A 25502-nucleotide genomic window follows, 5' to 3' on the forward strand; every position below is an offset into this window, starting at 1 on the left:
CTTCCATTCGTGAACAAGAAAACAGCAACTGCGATCAACAAAATCAGGAATGTGAAATTTAAAAACAGATCAAAATTGAATTTGCTTTAATTTTACTTCATAATCCTCAGGATTTGCCTGTATTTTCCTCAAGCAGAGACATGTGGAGGACGAGAGTGGAGGGAAGCGTGAGCTCAGGCTTTCGAAGAAGGAGCGGACGTTTGGTGACGCAGCAGTTGTGATGAGAGTGGATTACGCAGCGTGGGAGTTCCAGTAACACCGTGTTCCAGCATTTGTGTGCATCTGCGTGAAGGCTTGCAGTAACCACGAGGCTAGGGAAGGTTGCGCTGTGGCATCAAATTTCTGTTTAACTTTATTCTTTACACTCCTAGCATCATAAGAAGCAATGTGAATGTAATTTTGAGGTTTTGCACAAAGGAATTGGCAAAGCATGTTCTACTGACGGAGAGAGTTGCGGTGCAATTGCATTCGGAATGACTGCTATCTTCCGGATGTTATCTCATCTGTTTGCTTTGATACTGGCTGAATCGCCTGGTTCGTCACGAGAGCCAAAGTGCCTAAGTGGTCATTAATCTCCTTCCTAGCACTCTCACGACAGGCCAGGTGATTCAGGCTGTATCAAAGCAAATTCCCTTTAGGCTGTCATAATCCTACCTGTGACTGTTACACACATGCTCACACAGAGTTCTCGTGGTAAGACTGCAGAAACATCGTTAGGGCTTCATTGTCGATGAATTGCAAAGATCTGTGTGTGTGTGTGTGTGTGCGTACCTGTGTGAGTTTAAATGAGGGGTGAGACATCGTTGTAATAACAGAAGGATTAACAATCCTAATTAACTCCCTCCTCCCACTTTTGTCAAACAATGGCCACCCCAAATTCAACTAATCCACACTGAGTTTCTAAGACCCTGCTCCAATATACAACTTAACACACACACCAGGTTTGTTTTTGTGAATTGTGGGGACATTCCATAGGCGTAATGGTTTATACTGTACAAACCGTATTTTCTATCGCCCTACACTACCCCTACACCTAAACCTACCCATCACAGAAAACTGCACATTTTTACTCTCTCAAAAAAACTCATTCTGTATGATTTATAAGCCTTTTGAAAAATGGGGACATGGGGTAATGTCCTCATAAGTCATCCTCTCCTTGTAATACCTATGTCATTATACAAATTTGTGTCCTGATATGTCACAAAAACACACACGCACACACGGCCTGGTACTGGCCTGGTCTGGTACTGCACATTAATTGCAAGTTTTGAACTGCATGTTACATTATCAAAGTCTAATCTCATAAGATCTGTCAAGAACTTGTCTAGGTCATATTTCACCCCAAACTACATAAGATATATATAGAAATATATAATATGTAAGAATATTATATATATATATATATATGTTTTGTATGCCAAAAAACAAAATAACAACTTCGGTAACAGCTTTGAAGCTTCATGAAGCAGTGTTTTGAAATCACCCATCACTAGATATAGTTGAATAAAGTCGTTATTTTGTTTTTTTGGCTCATAGAAGGTATTCTCATCGCTTCATAACATTAAGGTTAAACCACTGTAGTCACGTGATCTGTTTTAAATACGTCTTTAGCAGCTTTCTGGGCATTGAAATTGTTAATTGTTTTGCTGGCAATGGAGACCTTACTGAGCCATCGGATTTTATCAAAAATATCTTAATTTGTGTTCTGAAGATGAATGAAAGTCTTACGGGTGTGGAACGACATGAGGGTGAGTAATAAATGACAGAAGTTTAATTTGGGGGTTAACTAACCCTTTAAATTTGTATTTAATTTACTGAATACAATTTTTTTTAGAAACCTGCAAGTGGTACAACATCTATACTGCGGTATAGTTGTTGCAAGCAAACTATGTTGAGGGGGCTATCATTTATCCATGACAAAAAAAAAAAAAAAAAACATAGAAAATTAAAAATAAACCGAAAATCTCCTACCAACAAAGCATATCATTACTTTTCTGGAAGACAGACACAACTAAATGATACTAAGGGGAAAAAAAAAAAATCCAAAAAGTGTTACTACTTTTAATGCGTGTGATGTAAAAATACTTTATTTTTAAGATTAATACTCCCCAAAGCATTTCAGTTTCAAGCTGTCTTACATGACTGATGCAGCAGCCCTATTGACAATCTCTATATGCTGTAGCACTGACTGATACAGACTGCAGTGAATGGATCAATAAATGTGCTGTTATGGTCATTTGTAAAGAGCCCTTTTTATTTGCATTATTTAACATTGCCACTCATTTTCAAATGCACCTTTTTACATCTATAAATCGAATATAATGTAGATTTAGTTCTAAACTGCTTAATGTTGCTCATCTTCCAAACACACAGAGAGCCAACAGCTACAGTAATTATTCTCGTTCAGTGACTGCTTGGGGTTTATTAGCATTATTGAGTGCTGCTACCTGTCATGCACGCTGGGTCTGCATTCATTCTGACTCAGAGCAAAACTCTGATTGGTGGAAAAGGCTATAATGTGATTTGGTTGCCAGGCAATAGTGAAGTCAGCTGGTGGTATAGAGCAGAGGTCAGCTCAATAAAATATGGCCAATTTGGACACTGTAGTACAGCAAGGTTGGTTGTTCCAGCTCTCAAAAGATAGTATCTTTCCAATTTTAATCTCAAATTCAACAAGGCAGGTGCTCAGAATAGGTTTTGTGCACACATGCCAAGTCAAAATGATTGGTGAATCTGGATTTGGATTAGTTCACATTTATGTTACTGGATTTCTCACATTCAGTGATTTATTAATGAATGTTTTGTTGCACATGTGAGATTTCAATGGGCAGATTTTGGAGCCGGTCTCATGTGCTCAGTGAAGTGATGAGGAAGGAAAGAGGTTGGGAGAGGCGAGGGGGGGGATGGGTGACCCTGACAAACACACACACACACACACACACACACACACACACACACACACACACACACACACACACACACACACACACACACACACACACACACACACACACACACACACACACACACACACACACACACACACACACACACACACACACACACAGACATTTAAATCTAATCCACCTCATCCTTTGTCTGATCTTAGCTAGTAAACAAAATCAGCAAACTGGCCTTTAAAAAAATGTCTTTGACTGGTAAAAAAAAAAAAATCTGTTATCAGAAACATATCTATTACTATTATTTGTTTTGAGATAACTAGATTTTCTGAAGGTAATGCAAGTAGCCTGTACAAAGTTAGCCGCTATAATGTAAGGGTATTCTGGATGGTTGCTAGCCGTTTCCTTTCTGGCCCAAATCAAAAGGATCCACCTTCAAGTCTCTGACACTCTGGTTTTTAGATTTGACCCAAATGCCTCCTTCAATATAAATCTGTGGGATTTTTTTTAAAACCGTAAGTCTGATCGGCTAGAAAGTAATAGCCCATTTCACTAGTCAATAGACTATGTAGGGCTAAAGATAATAATAGGCTAATATATATATATATATATATATATATATATATATATATATATATATATATATATATATATATATATATATATATATATATATATATATATATATAGGGTTCACTGATAAAATGCTTTATGAGTGCAACAGTAATAGCAATAAGTATATATATATATATATATATATATATATATATATATATATATATATATATATATATATATATATATATATATATATATATATATATATATATAAGTTAAACATTCCCATTTTGTAAGAAACTACATCACTTTTCTGCTTCCAGCATGACTTCATAAAGTCCTTATACTTGGAAATCAACAGCTCTGTGTCTACCATTATACATTTACAATTGTTCTTTTGTTAGACATTTTAATTTAAAGTAAATGAGTGCATTCAGACAGAGTATATCATTTAAAAGTTTTTGGGTCAGTACAATTTTTTAAAAAGAGATCAATGCTTTTTGATTCAGCAGGACACATTAAATTGATTAAAAGTGACAGTAAATAGATCTATAATGTTACAAAAGATTTCCCTTTCAAATAAATGTTGTTCTTATGAACTTTCTATTCATCAAAGATTTCTGAAAAAAATTATTATTAAAATAATTATATAAAAAATTATATATCTATATTAGGGCTGTCAAACAATTAATTGCAATTAATCCCATACAAAATAGAAAGTTTGAGTTTGCATAATATATGTGTGAGCACTGTGTGTAATTAATATGTATATATTTAGGAGAAATGTGTTATGTACAAAATAGTTTTATTTATAAATAATATGAATTATATAAAAATATAAATAAATATATACTTGTAAATATTTCTCAAATATATACATGAATTTTTTTTGTATTTATATATAAATAATAATTACACACAGTACACCCACATAAATTTGGAATACTCAAACTTTTATTTTGTATGCGATTAATCGCTTGACAGCCCTTATCTATCTATCTATCTATCTATCTATCTATCTATCTATCTATCTATCTATCTATCTATCTATCTATCTATCTATCTATCTATCTATCTATCTATCTATCTATCTATCTATCTATCTATCTATCTATCTATCTATCACGGTTCCTACAAAAACATTAGGAAGCACACAAAGGTCTTTTACATTGATAATAATAATAAATGTTTCTTAAGCACCAAATCATCATATTAGAATGATTTCTGAAGGATCATGTGGCACTGAAGACTGGAATAATCATGCTGAAAATTCAACTTTTCCATCACAGGAATAAATTACATTTTAATAAATATTAAAATAGAAAATAATATATTAAATTGTAATAATATTTTAAAATATTACAGTTTTGCTGTATTTTTAATCCAATAAATGCAGCCATGGTGAGCATGAGACTTAATTTCTGAACGGTATTGTCTATGAATGACAAAATTGAGAAATGCACATTAAATTTAAAAGCTTGTAGCAAAACGTTGTACTTTGGTGTGAACTGAAGTTAGTCAGTCAGTGGTCAGTCATCAGTGTCTACATACCAGCCCTAATCCTCGCTAAAATCTAACCAGAAGCATTCCATGCCTTGAACTGTATGGTCAATAATTAGGATGAAGGAAAATGGTGGGAGAGTGGGCAGGAGTGTAAAAGAGTGGGAGTATTGTTGTTTCCTGTCATCGAATCAAAGATCTAATTCGGTCCATTTCCCACAAAAGCACACTAAGACATGGATATCTTTCCCTCAATTGTCCTCACTGTCCTTTGTGTTTTCAGCCCTTCCTGCTTATCTGAATTTCTCCTTTACCTTTCCACTGTTTCTCTTTTTCTTTAGCCTGGTTCTTTTTTTTCTGCTTGGTTCTCTTTTTTCCTCCCTCCTGCTCTATCCCTCCCCCGTTCTCCTTCCTCTTCTATTGGGCCATAGGTCAGCCCCCACACCTCCAATGGTCAAAGGTCAAAGAGCAGAGTATATAAAGTAAGCAAAAGGAATTCTCCGCACTGAGACTCTAAACCTGATCAAACCCACATATACACACAACTGGAACCCATGTGAGTGTGCTGACACTCAAAATAAACCTCTTTAAGCTGCAGCGGAAAAATAATATAATATCTGGTTTAACAACCAAAAAAGGAAATTGAGAAATAAAAAAATCCATACAAAAAAAAAAAAAAAAAAAGAGTGCTTAATACTCATACTCAGTTTGAAAAATGCCATATTAAAGTATTAAACTTCTGTGGATAACATATTTGTGCTTGACATAAATGATACCTCAAATCGTGTGGCTGGGTGAGGAGAGCTGTGCTATTATTATTTAAGAGACTTAATTACAATAAAATGGGCATTTAAAACGGTTTAAAAAAAGTTTAAGTATAACATACAGGGGTTGGACAATGAAACTGAAACACTAGCCATTATAGTGTTGGAGGTTTCACACATATTATTTATATTATATTATTTATATTATATATATATATATATATATATATATATATATATATATATATATATATATATATATATATATATATATATATATATATATATATATATATTCCATTAGTAAGAGCAGAGTGTGAGTGTTGAATTAGCAGAGCAATAGCACAGCTGTACATAAAATATTGCAATCCACACAACATAATGCGAGACATACTGTATCAGAGTTCAAAAGTGGACAAATTGTTGGTGTGCATCTCGCTGGCTTATCTGTGACCAGGACAGCAGGATAAATATAGAGAGCTATGGTATCCAGGGTAATGCTGGCATACCAGCACATAGGATCAACCACATATGACAGGAGTAACTGTCGACAAAAGAGTAAGCTATTTGAAAGGGATGTCAAGGTACTAACCCAGATTGTATCCAAAAAATATAAAACCACAGCTGCCCAACTGCAGAATTAAATCCACACCTCGACTCTCCAATAAAACTGTTCATCCATAGAGTCAATATTCATGGTCAGGCTGCTATAGCCAAACCTTTGGCCACTCGTGCCAGTGCCAAATGTCAGTTTCATTGGTGCCAATTGTGCATATCTTGAGCTGTGGACAATGTGAAACGTGTATTGTTCTCTGATGAGTCCACCTTCACTGTCATTCCCACATCCATGGGTGTTACCATGTGGAGGAGCCCCAAAGAGGCTTAAAGGCCCCGATATACTTCAAGCGTAATTGAAGAGCGAACTAATATGACGTAATTTCGAACAAAATCAGGCCAAAACAAAGTTAGTTTTATGTTTGTGTCAGGAGTTTGAAATGGCTTACCAAATCAAATTTTCCGGAAAAGTTCACTCCGGCTGGTAAACACCTTTGAACTCCCACTGCTCCATGGCAATTACATAATAGGCAGGTGTGTGATGAGGCTCCGCCTTCTTTCACTTGGAACTCTTCTCTGCTTTATTTGTTCTTTTGAGTCCGTCGAGGTCGTTGGGTAAAAAACATGAACACACTGGAAAGTTGCTTTATAGTACAAAATATAGTAAAGACACTGACACTGTTTTTCATGTTTAATACTGTAAAGATGTATGCTTTTAAGCAATCTATTGTATAAAGCACTATATAAATAAACGTGACGTGACTTTACTGGAGTGCCGAATTGCAGAGCTTGTGCAAACATATCCACATTAATTTGATCAGATGCTTTACCCCTAATTGAAGAACGAAAAAGAACTTCGCATAAATATATAGGAGCCTTAACACTGACTGTTGCATGTCCAGAGTGAAGCAGGGGGGTGGATCAATGATAGTTTGGGCAGCAATATCATGGCATTCCCTACTGTGCTTGATGGGCGCATCACTGCAGAGGACTACTGAGCCATTCTGGAGGACCATGTGGTTCAAACAATGTACCCCGAAGGGAGTGCGATGTAACAGCATGATAATGTACTAATACACACACAGCAAGACTTGTGAAGGAATGGCTGGATGAACATGAAGTGAAGTTGACACCTCCCATGGCCTGCACAGTCACAGATCTAAATATTTTTGACCCACTTTGGGGTATTTTGGAGGAACAATTAAGAAAACGTTTTTTTCCTCCACCAGCATCAGATAGTGACCTGGCCACTGTTCTGGAAGAGGAATGGCTCAAAATCCCTCTGGCCACTTTGAAGGACTTGTATCTGTCATTCTCAAGACGTTCTGATGCGGTATTGGCCTCAAAAGGAAGCCGTACACCATACTAATAAGTTATTGAGATCTAAAACCAGGTGTTTCAGTTTATTGTGTTACAGCCCTTGTACTGCCATATACTTATATCAATAAAATATCAATAAAAATCTTATTCAGTTTGATTTTGGCAAAGATTCTATAATGCCAAATGAAATGAGGAAAAGTTGATTCTTGTTTGTCAGAGTAACAGACTTTTAGACAGCTGCTCTTTGAAAAAAAAAAAAAAAGTGATTAGCCACTCTCATATGTGATAATTCGGGAAAAAGAACACACTACAGCAGCTGCCTCTTTTAAAAAGCAAACAAAAAAACAAAAAACAAAGAGAGGCTCATTTTGTTAAGCTGTTGAGAGGGAGCTTTGCTGTGAGCAGCTGAGCAATTCTTCAGTGCTTTTCAGTATCCGTGGGCTGATTTCCATACCTTAGCTAACCTCCCAAAGCTATGTGCAAACACAAACATGCTCCTTAACACACAAACAGCCAGCAGTTACCATACTGGAGTCAAATATCTCAATGTCACTGATGCATAGTGTAACAAAGTGTTAACTCCTATTAATCACATATAACCATAATATATGATTATGGTTATACAAGTAAAGTAATACATTAAAATATGATATTTGATATTTTAATTGATATTTATTATATCAAGTGGAAATTACTGCACTGTGTGTATTGTACTGAAAGGACTACATTAATGCTTGAAATCTGCATAAATATTACTTATATAATAAGAAAAAAAGATGATTTCATTTGAGACTCTAAGAAACTTGCCATACTGCCAGGCTATACAATCTAGGCAAGAATGGAGGGATGAGGAGACGTGTCAAGACAGGACAGGTAAGGAATGAGTCTAGGTGGACCAATAATGGGTAATAAACAGGAAGTAATGACTGTAGCCCTGCCTTTGAGTGTTAACTTCTCCAAACAACATTCGCAGAATACATGCATAGATATGTAACATGTTTGTATGTGCAAAGGCAGACTTAGTGATTTGGGGGCACTAAACAATTCCAGGTATGGGGCCCCAACACACCATCTATGCACCCTGTCACCTTTGTAACCCTTATTTTGCTGTCTTTTTCTCAAATCTTTTTTTTTTTTACATTTGTAAACTGTGTCAAATCTTAATGTAATGTAATCCGTAATAGTTGTATTTTCTCATTGTGAAATAAAATAATAATGAATTCGCAAATAAAAAAAATTAACTGAGAAGACGAATTCCTCCAATTATTATAGCACCTCCACTCAGCTGAACATCTGACCAGTTACCAAAGATAAGGCAACAAAAGCACACTTTGCTATTATTTTTGACAGTACACTAGCCATGATCTGCTGACATTTTCCAGAGCCGCTTCCACAATGTCTACACTGCACAATGAATCTCTTTTACACCATGTCCACAATTTCTTTTTATGAGAGGATTCTTGAGCATGCAGAGCTGCGAGTAGACTAACTTAAACACCTCTGATTGGCCATTGCATTCAAGAGATTAACACATCTGTAATTGGCAACACTGTCCAATGCTGCAAAAACCCATTGTAAAAAGAAACCTTTGACGTTCTCCAAAATGCAAACACAAATACACCCTGGAGTGTTTGCCAGATGTGTTTCTGGCATATGCTATTATCAGTGCTGGGTAGATTACTTACAAATTGTAGTGGGTTACTGATTCCAAATTACATGACAAAAATTTTAGTTAATAATGTAATCCATTACATTACACATTTAAGGTAATATAATCCCAGCATTTCATGTAAATATGAAATGACATGAATTTGTACATTTTATTGTGTTTAAAGACAAAAGCCTTCCAAAGTCAGTAATACATTGATAAATGACTGAGTGAATGATAATCAATAAAAAGGTAACTGTAGTCTGATTATGAGTATTTTGAAATGCAATATAATCTATTTACAAGTTCTTAAAGGTGCTAAAGAGGATGTTTTGTTTTATACATTTTTGCAATATTACTTGAAACTGTCTTTACTAACTGATAAAAGACTATTTATTAGGTGCACTGAAAGGAATAATATTAATATACATAATGTGCACAAGGTAGGGCCTTAAAAACATCAGCCAATCGCGTAAACGATTGGCCCTCTGGCTTGTCAATCACTGCCATTACGTTCCTTGTGAGAGACGTGCGCGGCTGCGCGATCCAGTAGCTTTCCACACTCCACAGGCGCCACATGCAATGTTTTTGTCAGGAGACAGGAGTAACAACTGCAGATTATGAGTTACCTGTGGTGAGTCTGACATAATGAATCCACTAACACGACACAGCGAATGCCGGTGGTAAACACTCGTGTTCCAATACTCGTGCACGAGTTTTGGGAGGCGTTCCCTCGAAATGAGCTGTGAAGGAGGGGGGTTGTTCTTACACATGCGCTCATTTAAAAAACTCACTAACAGTCTTTGGTTTCTCAGTCGACGAAAAGATCCTCTGTATCACCTTTAATTTTTGGAACCTGATTATGTAATCCAGATTACATGTTACCAGTTACTACCCAGCACTGGCTATTACAGTTTCTCTAGCAGCCTGTAGAACCGAGTCTGACCTTTTCACTGTTTTTCATATTAATGAAGGGGTGTGAATCAATGACCAGCACGATTAACTGGGAAATTATCTGTGATTTGATCTGGTCCTCTACTAACAAGCTCACAGTGCACTTTTTGTTTTGGCCAGAAAGCAAGGTTCGTCATTCATAAACACTGCCTGTATTAATTTATTCCTGATAATTCTACCATTGACTTCACTCTGCTGCTAATGTTTTACTCACACTCGCTCCAGCTCTACTCACTCTGCTTTAACTTTCTCTAACAGTGTTGAACTGCTTGCTCATGTGCAGTAATATAGGAATGGTCCACTAGTAATCCACGATGGGGACCCCGTATTCGCAAGATGCAATAATAACATTAATACTTTAATCGTGATATCTTAAATATACAAAAAATTATTAATGATTAAGAAAATTAATATGTTCAATATTATTTCTATATGATTCTGGGTATTTGTTGGGTTAGGGCCCCCTGATTCCCTGAGACCCTAAGTGGCTGCTTACCTTACTTGGGTTGTGTTTACACCTGGTATTAAGATGTGTTTTGTTCGATTGGTTCACAAATAGATGAAGTATACACATACCCCTGTACACCTGGTGTTTTAATCTGTCTCTTTTGTCCACTTTCAACCACTTCTGTCCTGATTTCTTCGAGGGGAGGGTCTATGGGTGGGTAAATGTGGGGGCTTTTTCAGATTTTTTGGTCTAATGGAGAAAATAAGCTACCGTAATTTACAAATGAATGCAACCGGAGACGATGGAAAAACATACAGAGAGCAGCAGCTTCCATTTCTGCACTGATAGCCACAAGACCACGCCGAACACAGTAAGTGTGTGTTATAAATCAGGAATGATGAGAGAACATTGTTCTTGGTGTGTTTTTCAAACCAAAATTGGGTCTTCAGCCACAAATGTTTACGCATTAGGTCAGTAGGCGGATATCAGGCAGTCTTTTGTGGCAGCTTGAACACATTCGAATGAATATTCGCATGAATATCTACAGTACGAAAGCAATCTGGTCGAATGCGTTTTCGACTATCTGGAAGTGGTTGAAAGTGGACAAGCTCAAAACTTTTTAGACCCCGTTTTTACACCTGTATTTAGTGTCATCCACTTGTGAACCGATCGACTAAAGCGAATCTTAATACCAGTGGTAAACAGGGCCTTATTGGTTAAGTCACACAAACAGAAGTGCAATATGATCAGATCTTTTACCTCCCATGGGCTCTTCCTCCTCTTCAGCTCATCACACTTTCTCTGTTTGCAGATCTGGTGTCCGATCTTTCTGTTCAGGCAGTTGCTGCAGGTACCGCAGTTCTCCTTCTGCATACAAGGCCCACATACACCACATCTCTTCCTTTTCTTTTTCTGGGGTACCACAGGCTCCATCAGTTCCTGGCCCTCCATCTGCGGCAAGGAGAACATGCCTGCTTGCTCATGCTCGGACCTGATGTAGTCAGCTGCAGGAGAAACCACCCTTGCACTCCTGGTCCCGAGGAAAACGTTAGGGTCCTCCTCGTCCACAGAGAATTCATATATGTCCTGGACGGGAGGGCCAGAGCCACCCTTCAGCTTGTGCATACTGACGGTCCCACTCTCCTTAAGGACAAGAGAGTGGTACAAGTGGCCGCTAACGGTTTCAAAATATAAGGTAAAATATAAGGTTCTTTACAACACAGCACAGACCAGTCCATAAATTGTGTGTGCTGTGTTAGGACCACAGGGAGGAACGTTTGCAAGGGTTTTAAAGGGTGGTGATGGGCACAAGAGGGACTCCTTACTTTGAGGAGTTAGTTCTGGGCATGACGTCATTCACCTGCAGGTGAGGGAATGTTAGGAATTTGGCCGCAGGTGATGGGGAGCATCTCTCTGTTACACAAACTTGATGTCATTTGGACGTAGACAGAAAGCAGATCAGCTCATTGCTACTTAAAGCAGTCTGGGGACTGTATGGAGAGAGAGAGAGAGAGAGAGAGAGAGAGAGAGAGAGAGAGAGAGAGAGAGAGAGAGAGAGAGAGAGAGAGAGGGAAAAAAGTATGGATAAGGACTTATTTCAGTTTTGGTTAAATGAACTATACTCAATAAAGCACATTTTTTTTTCATCTAAAATTCAGATTTAAAAAATATTGCTTTATTGGCATTACTGTAAATAATGCAATATTGGAATATATACAAAAAAAATACAAATAAAGATCAAAATAATAGAAAATATAACATAACTTAAATAAACAGTGTAACAAATTTGAACATCTATCTATCTATCTAAATGGGAACATGGATACGTATATATCTATTTTGATGTAATATAAAGTTTTTAACAAGCTTCATAATATAGGTCAAAAGACATTGACAGTATCAGCCTGAAATCTCATGATCATTGTTCAGTCTTGTTCTATGATCGCAAAGGTAAAAACCTAGACAAGACACAAAGATACTGAATGACGATAGGTACTACGTGTGAAATGTGAGAAAATGCTCGGTTAGAATGGCGAATCCCTATATGAGACAGCTCTCCATTGCTCTCCATTGCTCTCCACAGCTCTTTGTTTGTCCTCTATGAGTCTCAATACTGGACTTTCGCTCGACGCTCTTTGTTCAACGCTTGGGGACCGTCAATAAACTCAAATATTTTAACGGTAACTCCGGGTCACGCAGCGCACGTACTGTGCATTGTTGTTAAGGTATTGTATAGTTGAGATACACGTCAGTGAGGACTCGTTAACGGAACGTTATGACTCGCAATGACGCGTTATTTATTTGATAAAGTATGTGTAGAGGGTAAAGGGGTTTTAATGAAGAATTCCCTCTGTGCCTGACTTAATGCTGCTGCAGAGTAATTAATACGCTATAGCTATTAAAAAAAAAAAAACTGCAAGTCATCCAATCTTCCTTCACTAAGGCGAGTATGACTTTTTTTTTTAATAGCGTACTAAGATATAGTCTATACTAGTCTACATAGACATTATTTGCAGTATGAGCAAAATATTATTTTCTCCACGTTGTATTCGATGTAGTATATAAAGATTAGACTGATTGTTTTATTTAATACAATATATGAGGGCACAAAATACGCAATGCTTGAGTAAGCAGAATGTAAATGCTCAAGTCGACAGAATTTTTCGCGCTTTCTTAAACTTTTGACACAATATTCTTATTTTTACCTAACAGGAATTATTTAAATATATAGCCTATAACGCACCCATAAACCGTGTAAACATATTGAAAACATAGGAAAACAGCAAATAAAACTGGAAACAAAGCTAGAACACACACACACACACACACACACAGATGACCATCCTAAAAACATAACAGAAAATATGTGCGCCAATATTCGTGACTACTATATTATATCTTTTGCTGGATTCACAAAAAGATTGCACAAGTACTGGAAAGCATTACAATCCTGTAATAAGTCTGGCTAGTCAGGTATTTTTAACTTGTAGAAAAACTTCATTGGAGATTATATCTACCCAAGTAAAGAAGAATTCTGTCTTTTAACGTCCATAGCTTAATTACACATTAGACTTGAAATTATACTTACATGTGAAAACGGTTTTTTTCTTGCAAATCCTTCATGTTTTTTACACTTACAACTTATACAGTCACCTCAGGAGGATAGTGGTAACAGACTAGTAATTTCACCCCTGAAGGTGGTTTATAAATGGCTAACTAACGGTGTTACAACTCACCACGTTACAACATATTCAAGGGTTAATCTGCTAGCTAGTAGTGACCGATCTTTTGAATGAAACTAAACAAATGACAGTCATATTAGCACATAAGTACAGAGCAAGAACGAAAAACTCGTTATGAACCCTATTAGAATGTCGAAATGAAAAGTATATCATGCCATCGACCACGAAGGACCCCGGCCTTATCGTTAAATGGCCCAAATATAAAAACCAGCCAGTCAAGCTTGTCGCACGCGCTCTTTGAGACTTGAGCACGTGGCTCCTCACTCAGCCGGGCGCTTTAACTGGCGGCAAAAATGAAGAGTTCAGGAAAGGTTTAAAGACCGGCGATGATCGCTTAAACTGCGACACATACACGCCTGTATTAGCTTTTCCGATTTATGTTGACAAACAAGTGACAGTTTTCCCTGGAAAGGTGAGAGAAACGACACATCAGCAAGGCCCCCCCTCTGCATAAAGAAAACAACACCCCGGGGTGCGTGTCGCAGCTTTGCCGGGCTCGAATTGTAATAAAGAAACAAAATATAGCATTTCTGAGTGAACAGAATGTTACATTTATAACGCATTCAATACACTGTAACAAAGGCAGTTCCAGCGTTCCAAAGTTTCTGGTGTTGTTGTTACATTGATAGCTCTCATTATCACCGCCTAATACAACCGAAAAAGTTATCAGTAATCGATGTGTATTGCGCTAATCACCTCATTAGGGATTCAAAAACTTACACAGGGGAATACACATCTTCCATTTGTGTACGTTTTCTAGCCTTTTCACCCCAAAAGACAGTTTCCGAATATAAAGAAATAATATGCAGGAAGAACTTACCACGTTCTCGTGCGTCTCGTCAAATCCCATTTAGATTAAAAGGATGATTTACTTTAAAAAAAAAAAAAAAAAAAAAAAAAATTACATGCATATAAAATTCCACATGACTAAAATTATTAAAACGCAATTAGTTTTTATCTTAAAATGCAGGGCAAATGAGGGGAAAAGGGAAGAGTTCATTTGCTGCACGGGTTAAAAAAAAAAACTAAACAGTCAGGACATGACATGGCGAATTTCGCGATAAGAAAAAAGTTGCTATTTCATTATGGGACAGACCCTTTAACTTTCCTCTAAGTCTTGTCTACGTACTCTAGGGAAGTTTTAGAGTTAAAAGACGATGAGGAGGAGGAAGGAGAGGCGGCGAGAGACTGAAGTAAGTTGTGGAATGGAGTTCCGAGAGTGCCATGGATCGATGGGGTTAAAATCGCGTCATCGCGGTGACTACATGTCTAGATTTAAACCGAACTTAAAGGGAAGAAAAAATGTTAAACGTCCTCTTCCAAGTCTATGCCAAACCATCCTTACCACATGGTGACATGTTGTGTTAATCTCTCTATGTTAACCTATTACACATTTTAATTACAATATTTATACAATTTACATGGTTTAAGAGATGCATGATGCCAAACATAAGTTTTTTTGTATTTTTTTTATTACATAGCACTGTAAACAGTTGTATTTATCTGAAAAACAGTAAGGAGGAAAGAAAACAACATCAATAGTCGCTAAAAACAAAATTCACATCATTCCTACTCAGTGTATATTTCATTCAGTATCCATAAGCAAACCAACCATAAATCATCATCATCATAAAATCTCTAGAACTGCACTTTAAATGACTGGACGGATGTAAGTACTATGCTTCGAGTCCATTTTTTAATGCATGTCGCATTCTGGGTAAGACAAATGATACAATCAAGCCTCACATACAGCATTATTATGGATTGTTATGGTCAGTTATGCTTTAAATAGGTTGTCAGATATTCAATAAATAGTATAAGAAACAGTTTTAAAAAGCATTCAAACAATAGAGATTTATACTGTCAAAATACTACAGTAAACAATTAAAGAAAAGCTCCAGTGTTAAACCATCTGAAATATGGTTTACTTTGGACACGATCATTGGGGACGGAAGCCAAAATCAGTCTGTGATGGTAATATAAGATTATTGTTCTGCAATGCAGAAACGAGTCTCCTATTGCCTCGCTTCTCAGAGGCACAGATCAATACATGACAGTGCAGTTCAATCTCATGAAGAAATGAGACTCAGGATGGAAATACAGTAAGAGTTTTACAAACCGACATTGAGAAATAAACCAAGAAAGGGTATGAACACAGGAGATAGATGGAGGTTTGAGAGCAAATGTAACCCAAAGAAGCTGCAAATAAAATGGACGGATTTTTTTAAATAAGAAAATGAGGTTCAGAAATGTAGTTACTGTCCCTTTAACCTGGGTGGACCTCTAATAGCACATTTGATAGTGTTAATAACAACATTGCCTCTTTGGGAGTCACACGCTCCCATTAATGGCTGACAGTCTTATCATACATTTTCCTGAAAAAATCCTGAAATGCATTCCAAAGGACATGTATCTACTCAAACCTGTTCTCTTTTCTTTGTCTCCATTTTGCCATAAACCCATTGTATTAATTATGGAATGGAAGCAGAAAGAGGTCGCCTAGGTTCGGACTTGGAATTTGCCAGCCTTGGTCATGTATTTGATGCCTTTGAAAGGTTTGTACTTCTCGCCGTACATGTCCAACCTATTTACTTTCAGACCTGTTGGGTGAGAAAGCAGAAAGCAAACATGTCAGTTGCGAAGCATGTATGTATATGGCACGATAGAGTCTTTGGGGAAAGGTTGCGACTGCTAAAAGAACTGAATCAATGATCAGTCAAGATGATGCGCTTGAAACGCTCTGTCTTACAGTGCCATGTTACAGGGGCAGCTGTTTGAACCATCTGTTTCAGAATCAAAATAGCTCCACCTTCTGGCCAGATAATGCAACTGTCATAAATGTTCTCAATTGCTCATTCATATGCAGAATTGGTCTTTATTAGATCCCCTGTGGGAGATTAAAGAAACAATTTTCTGACTGTGAAAATTTCTCTGTGCACATTTATTGTACAGAACAAAATCTCCAAGGTACTTGAAACAAATTTGATATTTTAATGGACTAATTATATATATTTTTCAATACAATACATTTTATATCCCAGGAGGCAAATTCTACTGTGCATAATAAAGTAATACAATAAAGATCCACAATTAAATTTGAACTAAAAGCCTTACCATATTTTTTTTAAATGTGTAATCCATACCGTTTGGATACAATTAGTTGGGCTGAAATGGTTTCAAAAGTGTATACTGTATAACAAATATAATTTGTTACTTTTCTATGAAGAATCTTGCTGTTGTGTTGGGTCAACACTTGATGTCCTGTGTAAAATCTGAAGCTAAATCAGCTAAAAAAAACCCCACTGATCTACGGTACCTGAAATGGCCAGCTGCTGAATCTTGAACTGGATGTTGATTGTTGGGTTTTCATCAGGTTTTGAGGCTCCAGCCTGGAGACTCACAGATCCTTTTAAACTGGGCAGTTTCTGGGGGTTTATCTTACCCACATCCCATGACAAAAGCTGCAAATAACAACAATTCATTGCAACATTAATATGCAGCTTCTGCCAGTTTAAATTCACATTAAACTAAATAAAAAGACTCATAATGCACATGCTGACATTACATTACATTACATGTGGTGCAACCAGAAGGTATGAAAAGATGAAAATTACCCCATGATTTGCACAATGTATATCGTAGAACGGTGCGTAGTACGTCATGGTGTAGCGTATGAATGTAGCAATGGTGTAGCAATGAATTGTTGTTTAGATGTAAGTAGAATATGTATGACAGTTTGGCCAGAAGCTAGTTATTTTACTTTATAACATGTTAAATATGGATATTGTGTTTATGACAGATGAATGCACTTATTTGAGTGTCAAACTCGTGACCCCCGTTCACTGCCATTATATATAAAGGTTGATAGCGTCAGGGTGTTTATTAATATATCTCTGATTGTATTCAACTGAAAGAAGAAAGTCATATACACCTAGGATGGCTTGAGGGTGAGTAAATCATGGGGTAATTTTCATTTTAAAGTGAACTAATCCTTTAATTGTTGTGACCATCAGTTGATCAGGGAGCACTTCTTAGCCTTTGCACGTGAAAAATAAACTGCACACTTGACAATACTGACTCAAGTTTCAATCAAGTTTGTTCTCAGTTAACAAAAATTAACATCAAAAAACAATAAATGTTTGTTTACCTTGGTGACAGGGTCAAAAGTGTAAGTTCCCTGTGAGGGGTTGAGGTTGGCGTTGAGGACACCACGGGGCAGCTGACTGCTCACCAGCACTGATTCCACCACCTTACCCATGGTCTGCTTTGGGCCGAGGGTGAGCTCAAAACGACCTTGAGAACTGCCCTCTCTGAAGCTGATGTTATGCTTTACGTACACTGGGATGGCCACCAGGCTGAAGAATATAGCAGTGAAGTATTCAAGTTAAAATGCAAAATATAAGCTTATAGCTTTGCCATCACAGAAATAAGTTACATTTTAAAATATAGTATAATAAAAATCTGTTATTTTAAGCTGTAATAATATTTCACAATATTTTACTGTATTTTTGATCAAATGAATGCAGCCTTAGTGAGCATTAGAATTTTTTTTTAAAAACATAAAACAAAAAAAATCTTACCAACCCCAAACTTTTGAAATGGTAATGTATATAATATACTACAAACCATTGATTAGAAAGTTAACAACAACAGAATAAAATGACTAATATTACTAAGGGATTTCTGATATTTTTTCCACTGCTCTGCACAAAAGGGGCTTTTGCAAAAGGTAGTTATAAAAACGTAGTTATAAAGGCACTAGCCACAAGGGCAGTCCCCCCGAGAACTAAATAATCCCCTAGGGCCATTTTCCTGGTTGCATTTGCACCGCCAGTATTAATTCTGAAGTGACAGGCTGACCGACAGCAATGCCATTTGAAAATGGCATTCAACAATGTCAACAACAGGAGGATGGAGGGCGCCAATATCAGAGCTGTGTTTTTGTTGTGTTGTGGGTTTTGTGATATCAGAGGGCTAAGAGATGAAATCTCCTACAACTTGCTGTCCTACATTTCATAGAGGCTGAGAAAAGAACAGGATGCCGCAGACAAAGGCGACAGGTAAATGCCATCTGTCACTGTTTTCCATATCTATAGAGTTAGTATGTGGAATAAATGTATGTAAACTGTGTGTTTACATGGCTTTTTAAACATGGCGGGTGCCGGTGCTTCATATAGCATGTGTTTGGCCAATCAATGTACACTTGCGTCACTGGAAGTTCCTTTTGAGCTCAGTTAGACCCATTTCTGAAGTAGAAGCTGGTGCTAAAGCCCCTAAATGAATATCTAAAAGGGACTATTTTTGTCATTTCCCCACTATGAGTTAATAATGGGTTAGTAATAACAATGAGTTAATAAAAATAAGCTAATAATATGTTGGGATGTTCTCACTTCTGAGAGCTGACATGGTAGGACAGGAGGCGGAAGTTGCCATCTGGTGGGATGAAGGAAAGAATTCGCTCAGCTTCCCAACGCTTGAACCGCACACAGGGGTGGAAGCTGACATCATCCAGGAGTCGAGGGTTCTACAGAATGCAAAGGAATGAAATGGAAAGAAAAGGAATGAGGTATATGGGTTAGAGTTAGTATATAGTATTATGAAATATATTGCAGATTGGAATTTCAAAGTACATTTGGTAATTTGCCAAACGTAATTAAATGCAATAAATGCAAATTCTGCTAAATTAATACATGTAAAAATGTCAAATTAAAAATGTTCTAGAATTGAAAAGCAATTTTGAAAGGTGAAGATTTCAGCCCAAGACGACTTATTGGCCAGTGCAACACAAGCAAAGCATTATATACCTTTAAAGATATCAAAGTATTGAAGTATCTTATGGTAGCCACCATGTAGCTAATTAGCTTTCATATATTTTCACTTTTTAATTTTAATTTCATTATGTGCTTTTCTCATTTTTATTAGTTTTGTTTTGCTTTTGTTAATATTTCTGTTTGGCTTTAAATCTATTTTTATGATGGTTTAGTTTTAGTAATTTTAGTACTGCAAACTGAAACTTATTTTATTTCAGTTAGATGCCAGGACAACATTTCTAATTTTCATTTAAGTTTTTATTAAAGATTTTTTTCCCCCCCATCTCATTAATATTTGATTTTATTTCAGCTTTTTTCAATTAATAAAAACAATTTAATAGTTTTAGGGCTGATGCATCCAGGCTGATAAGTGTCAGTTTAAGTCAAGTCAAATTAAGTCAAGTCGAACACAATCTGAGTTATATTAAATAATATATAAATTATGGGATAACTTTCATTTTTGGGTGAACTATTCCTTTAAAAAACAGGATTTCAAATAGTTCAGCAAACTTATTTGGAAAAGATGTCCAGGTTTACCATAAATGACAAGGTGAGATCAGGCATTCCTGTAAGTTTCACACAGGCGTCTATCACTCCCTGGATCTCTGCTGTGATAGTGGAACCTTGGGGGGGAAATATATTTATTCGTAAATCATTTACAGATTCATAGGTTAGTGATCAGACAGCAGTCATTTGCATTTTATGGTTGCATCTACTGTAAATTATAACATACTGCCAAATAAGAAGATCTACCTGATTTGTCAATGATTGCATCGATTTCTTCCACCACGTCAAAATAAGCTTCGTTGTTGGTATATTTGACACCTGTGCGCCGCCATGGTACCACTGACAGCTGACCTGTAGGAAGCTGCTCGCCAACATTAGTACTTCCTGTGCACAGATAACAAACAGAAGAATTTGTTTGTATGGATTCACAAGCTGAGAGACATTTAACACACCACAAAATAAAACAGAATACCTGTGATGGTGTTCACCACTGTGCGCAGGATGGTTGGAGGTTTAATGAGCTCTTTTAGGATGTTTGATTCGGTGGCCAGAGGGAAGCCATTATCCAACATCTCCTCCAGCAGCTCATAGACCACAACAACATTGTCTTTAATAGCTGCCTCTGTACACACCCCAAAATAATCCTAAAGGGAAAAATATAACACGTTAATTGAATGTCCTCAGAAGTAATGGTTTGAAATGGTAGCACTTTAAAGTAATGCTTCATATTAAATTCAGTAATACGTTACTATATTTTATAAATCAGATCAGTAGTTCATGTAATCCATTTATATTCTTTACCTTTGAATACCATGCACATACTATGGTTTTACAAAATGTACTGTGTGAATACCATGGTCTATGAATATAGTAGTCATTCAGTATATGTTATATAATAATGTTATCGCCATCTGATGATACCATCACTGTACCATGAGAGCACCACAGTATTTATTTATTTTTTTTAACTAATTCATATTAAGTAGCTAATGTAATGTTATCAAAATATCATGGTGTATTTGGTTTTGTGGCATGTTTTCATAGTAATATAATCAAATTTTAGACATGTACACTACTGTTCAAATTTTATACATTTGGGGTCAATATGATTATATATTTTAAAAGAAAGGAACAATTTTATTCTTTTTTTGTTGTTGTTTGTTTTTATAATTTTATTCAGCAAGGATTCCTTAAAAGACATTTATATTGATAAAAAAAAAATAAACACTGTTATTCAGAACTTTCTATTCATCAAAGATTTCTGAAAAACGTATCAGAGTAGCAACTTTTTTAACATTGGTAATAATAATAGTTTCTTGATCAGCAAATCAGCATATTAGAATGATTATCGAAGACTAGAGTAATGATGCTGAAAATTCAGCTTTGATCACAAGAATAAATTACATTTTAAAGCATATTCAAATAGAATATATAAATTATAATAATATTTCACAACATTACTGTTTTTACTCTATTTTTGATCAAAAAAAAAAAAAAAACAAAAAAAACAAAAAAAAAAAATGCAGCCTTGGTGAGCATAACAGCATAAGATCAATATGAACTTACCAAGCCCAAGTGTTTTTCCATGGCATGGTATTCTTTAAAGTAACTATATTATAAATACAAATATGGTAGTCATTCAGTACAATGATTCAAGTTCTATGGTATACAATTATTGTGGCATGGCTCTGCCACAGCACTTTGTTTTGTCTATGAAGCTTTAAGCATATTCCTGTTTAAATGTTTATTTGAATTATTTTTATCATCAACAGCGGCTTCGAATACCTTGGTATAAACAAATGCAATGATATACATTACTTTGCAAAAGTCTTAGGACCGTCAGTATTTTTTACCATTATTTTTTAAGCCAGTTATTTATATCTTTTGCTATAGTGTGTCAGCAGAAAATATCAGTTCACATTTCTAAACATTCATTTTGTCATTAATTGTAATAATCCAGTGCGATTTTTGAATGCACAAGCAGTCTGACAACAGCCGGTACTCCACACGGAGATCTGATCTCACCATCATTGAATCTGTCTGTGATTACATGAAGAAACTGAGACAAACTAAATCCAGGAGAACTGTAGCAATGTCTCCAAGACGCTTGAAGAAACCTTCCTCCAAAGCTACAGTACTGTGAGAAGTTTTAAGCACTTGTGTTAAAATGCTGTAAAGAGAGGATGCTTTCAAAAATACAAACATAAATAGATTTTATTTATCAAATAACTTCTATTAACTGAATCGAATCAATATTTGGTGTGACCACCCCTTGCGTTTAAAACACATCCGTTTTCAGCTAGCTTTGGAGGAAGGTTTCTTCAAGCGTCTTGGAGACACGGCCACAGTTCTTCTGTATTTAATTTGTCTCAGTTTCTTCATGTAATCACAGACGGATTCGATGATGGTGAGATCAGATCTCCATGTGGAGCACAGGCTGTTGTCAGACTCCTCATGTATTCAAAAATCTCACTGGATTATAAAATTAATGGCAAAATGAATGTTTTGAAATGTGAACTGGTATTTCCCACTGACACACTACGGCAAAAGATATAAATAACTGGCTTAAAACCTTGAAAATACTGACGTGCCTAAGACTTTCGCACAGTACTGTAGATCAAAGTACTATGGTACTGTACTGGCATATGATACTGACCTATTAACTGTACTATGGTAGCACCATGGTATTTTTTTAAAGCTTGTACCATGTTTACATTTTGAACATGGTACTATGGCAATGACATTACATTTTATACATATAATATAAATTACTCATAATATTAAATTACAGTACTTTTTGTGTACTATAGTTTATATATATATATATATATATATATATATATATATATATATATATATATATATATATTAGTACAGTCCAAAAGTTTGGAACCACTAAGACTTTTAATGTTTTTAAAAGAAGTTTCGTCTGCTCAGCAAGGCTACATTTATTTAATTAAAAATACAGTAAAAAACAGAAATATTGTGAAATATTATTACAATTTAAAATAACTGTGTACTATTTAAATATATTTGACAAAGTAATTTATTCCTGTGATGCAAAGCTGAATTTTCAGCATCGTTACTCTAGTCTTCAGTGTCACATGATCCTTCAGAAATCATTCTAATATGATGATTTGCTGCTCAATAAACATTTATGATTATTTTCAATGTTGAAAACAGTTGTGTACTTTATTTTTTTTTTTTCAGGATTCCTTGATGAATAGAAAGTTCAAAAGAACAGCATTTATCTGAAATACAAAGCTTCTGTAGCATTATACACTACCGTTCAAAAGTTTGGGGTCAGTAAGAATTTTTATTTTCATTTTTTTTGAAAAGAAATTTAAGAAATGAATACTTTTATTCAACAAGGATGCATTAAATCAATCAAAAGTGGCAGTTAAGACATTTATAATGTTACAAAAGATTAGATTTCAGATAAACACTGTTCTTTTGAACTTTCTATTCATCAAATAATCCTGAAAAAAATATTGTACACAAATATTTTGTACAATTGTACACATTAAATGTTTCTTGAGCAGCAGATCAGCATATTAGAATGATTTCTGAAGGATCATGTGACACTGAAGACTGGAGTAATGATGCTGAATATTCAGCTTTGCCATCACAGGAATAAATTACTTTGTGAAATATATTCAAATAGAAAACAGTTATTTTAAATTGTAATAATATTTCACAATATTACTGTTTTTACTGTATTTTTAATTAAATAAATGTAGCCTTGGTGAGCAGGCGAAACTTCTTTTTAAAAACATTAAAAATCTTAGTGGTTCCAAACTTTTGGACTGTACTGTATATATCAAAGAACAATGGTATTACAAAGCAAGGTGTTACAATATTGCGTTAAAATGAACTAATTTGTGTTACTTAGTTACTTTTTATGGAAAGTAATGTTACTTTACAATGGTATTACAATCTGACACTATCATTAAGAAAAAGTTATCAGAAGAATACAATCATACAAACCTGAAATGTGTCCACCACACGATGGAGGAACTCGATGACAAACAGAGGAGGCACCTCGCTCTGTATGACCGCCACGAAGTAGATACGGTGACGGAGCACGTTAATGAGGTAGTGATGCGGGGTCGGGATCACCGGAGGCACGTTCTCCGGTTCCGTGGCTCGTTCCAGGGCCTCGAAAAAGTAATCGCAAACGGATCGGCTGACCACACTCTTCCAGTGCTTCTCCAGAAAGATGTCCCCCGATGCGTTAACCAGGAATAGACTGTGGATCATCGTGACAGCTGGAAGACAAAACAAGGGGGGAAATGTTAAAACGCAAAATTATAAAATATTTCTATGACAAGCATGATGATTAATGCAGATCTGGAGCCTACATGGTCTTGAGTCGTTCAGGCAACAACAGAACTGTAACCTGCCAGCATCTTCATGGGTAACTGATAGGCCTCTGAGCTCATTTGTTATTCTACATCCCTATCTGGTTACCGGATTGAAGAATAGATTTTTTTAAAAAGCAGCCAGCTCGGATGAAGAGGCAGGAACGGGTTGGTTTGGTTGTTAACAGGATCGCACCATCATCATCATCATCCCCCTATCTATGCGTTATGATTTTCTCCTCCCCTCTCTCGCATCACAGGACTGTCTTGTGACAAGCTGCGGATTAAAAAGGTTCATTCATTCCACATTTTCACCAGCCCTTCCTTTTTCTTTGGGTGCAGATGCTCAAATTGTACATGTGAAATAATACTCACGATTTCTGGATTTTATTTCTCCCACTTCCCAGGAATTTTTAATAAAGCACAACCAGAAATGTCGCTTCCTTCTCTGTTATTTTGAGACAAGAAAACATGATTGTCATTCGCTCTGACCAATGGTGTGCTACGTATAGTACGTGTGCCCGCCCACTCCAGTGACAATTGGTCAGAGCCATCCCTTGTATTGCGGAAGCTAGTGGACAAAAAGCTCATTGGACAGTGGACAATAAACGTCACCGCAAAGCGACCTGTATTATAAGACATAATTTTATAAGATACACCGATCTCACAATATATTTTGAAACTCTTTCAAACATGAGATCACAAAACAAAAAGCTTATAAACGCTTTTCAAGTTCATGTAACTGCCCTAATAATATGTAGTAGCCTACTTTGTATCCTATTTTTTTTTTCTCTTTTTGTATTCATTTTCTTTTTGTATTTTAGTTGTTGGTACTCTTTGTTTTATATGCTCTGATATGTATTACAATGTCTTATATTTGTCTTGTAAAATAAAAAAAGATACTTTCTTTGCACATACACAAAAATCATTAAAAA

General features: G+C 36.0%; 2 protein-coding genes across 3 annotated transcripts in view; both read right to left on the bottom strand.

The window, feature by feature from the left end:
• Positions 1-15012, bottom strand: part of tet3 (tet methylcytosine dioxygenase 3) — a 50288-nt gene extending 35276 nt beyond the window's left edge. The window contains exons 1-2 of the mRNA XM_067406620.1: positions 14710-15012; positions 11407-12137 (exon numbers count right to left, since the gene is read on the bottom strand). Coding sequence (XP_067262721.1) covers positions 11407-11772 — 366 coding nt within the window. The 5' untranslated portion in view covers positions 11773-12137; positions 14710-15012. The remainder of the gene's footprint in view (positions 1-11406; positions 12138-14709) is intronic.
• Positions 15013-15379: 367 nt separating this feature from the next.
• Positions 15380-25333, bottom strand: ap3m2 (adaptor related protein complex 3 subunit mu 2). Of its 2 annotated transcripts, XM_067406623.1 has the most exons (10): positions 24943-25333; positions 24568-24844; positions 24194-24474; positions 20679-20850; positions 20453-20590; positions 20237-20322; positions 19280-19413; positions 18037-18244; positions 17206-17350; positions 15380-16489 (listed from the first exon to the last, which is right to left on the bottom strand). In XM_067406623.1, the coding sequence occupies exons 3-10, from the start codon at positions 24464-24466 to the stop codon at positions 16389-16391; spliced, it is 1257 nt and encodes a 418-aa protein (XP_067262724.1). In that variant the 5' UTR covers positions 24467-24474; positions 24568-24844; positions 24943-25333; the 3' UTR covers positions 15380-16388. The 2 variants fall into 2 exon arrangements, with proteins under 2 accessions (XP_067262724.1, XP_067262723.1); XM_067406622.1 differs by lacking the exon at positions 24568-24844.
• Between the last annotated feature and the right edge of the window lie 169 nt (positions 25334-25502).

This window comes from Chanodichthys erythropterus, chromosome 13 (genome assembly GCF_024489055.1).
Source record: "Chanodichthys erythropterus isolate Z2021 chromosome 13, ASM2448905v1, whole genome shotgun sequence".
Taxonomy (NCBI): domain Eukaryota; kingdom Metazoa; phylum Chordata; class Actinopteri; order Cypriniformes; family Xenocyprididae; genus Chanodichthys; species Chanodichthys erythropterus.

Bases quoted from the DNA above. Each gene is read 5' to 3' on its own strand.
- ap3m2 (XM_067406622.1), bottom strand. From the start codon at position 24,466: ATGATCCACAGTCTATTCCTGGTTAACGCATCGGGGGACATCTTTCTG. The intron at 20,323-20,452 runs GTAGATCTTCTT...TTCCCCCCCAAG, and splicing joins TGCAATCATTGACAAATCAG to GTTCCACTATCACAGCAGAG. The intron at 16,490-17,205 runs GTACCGTAGATC...CTCACCCAACAG, and splicing joins TCAGCAGCTGGCCATTTCAG to GTCTGAAAGTAAATAGGTTG.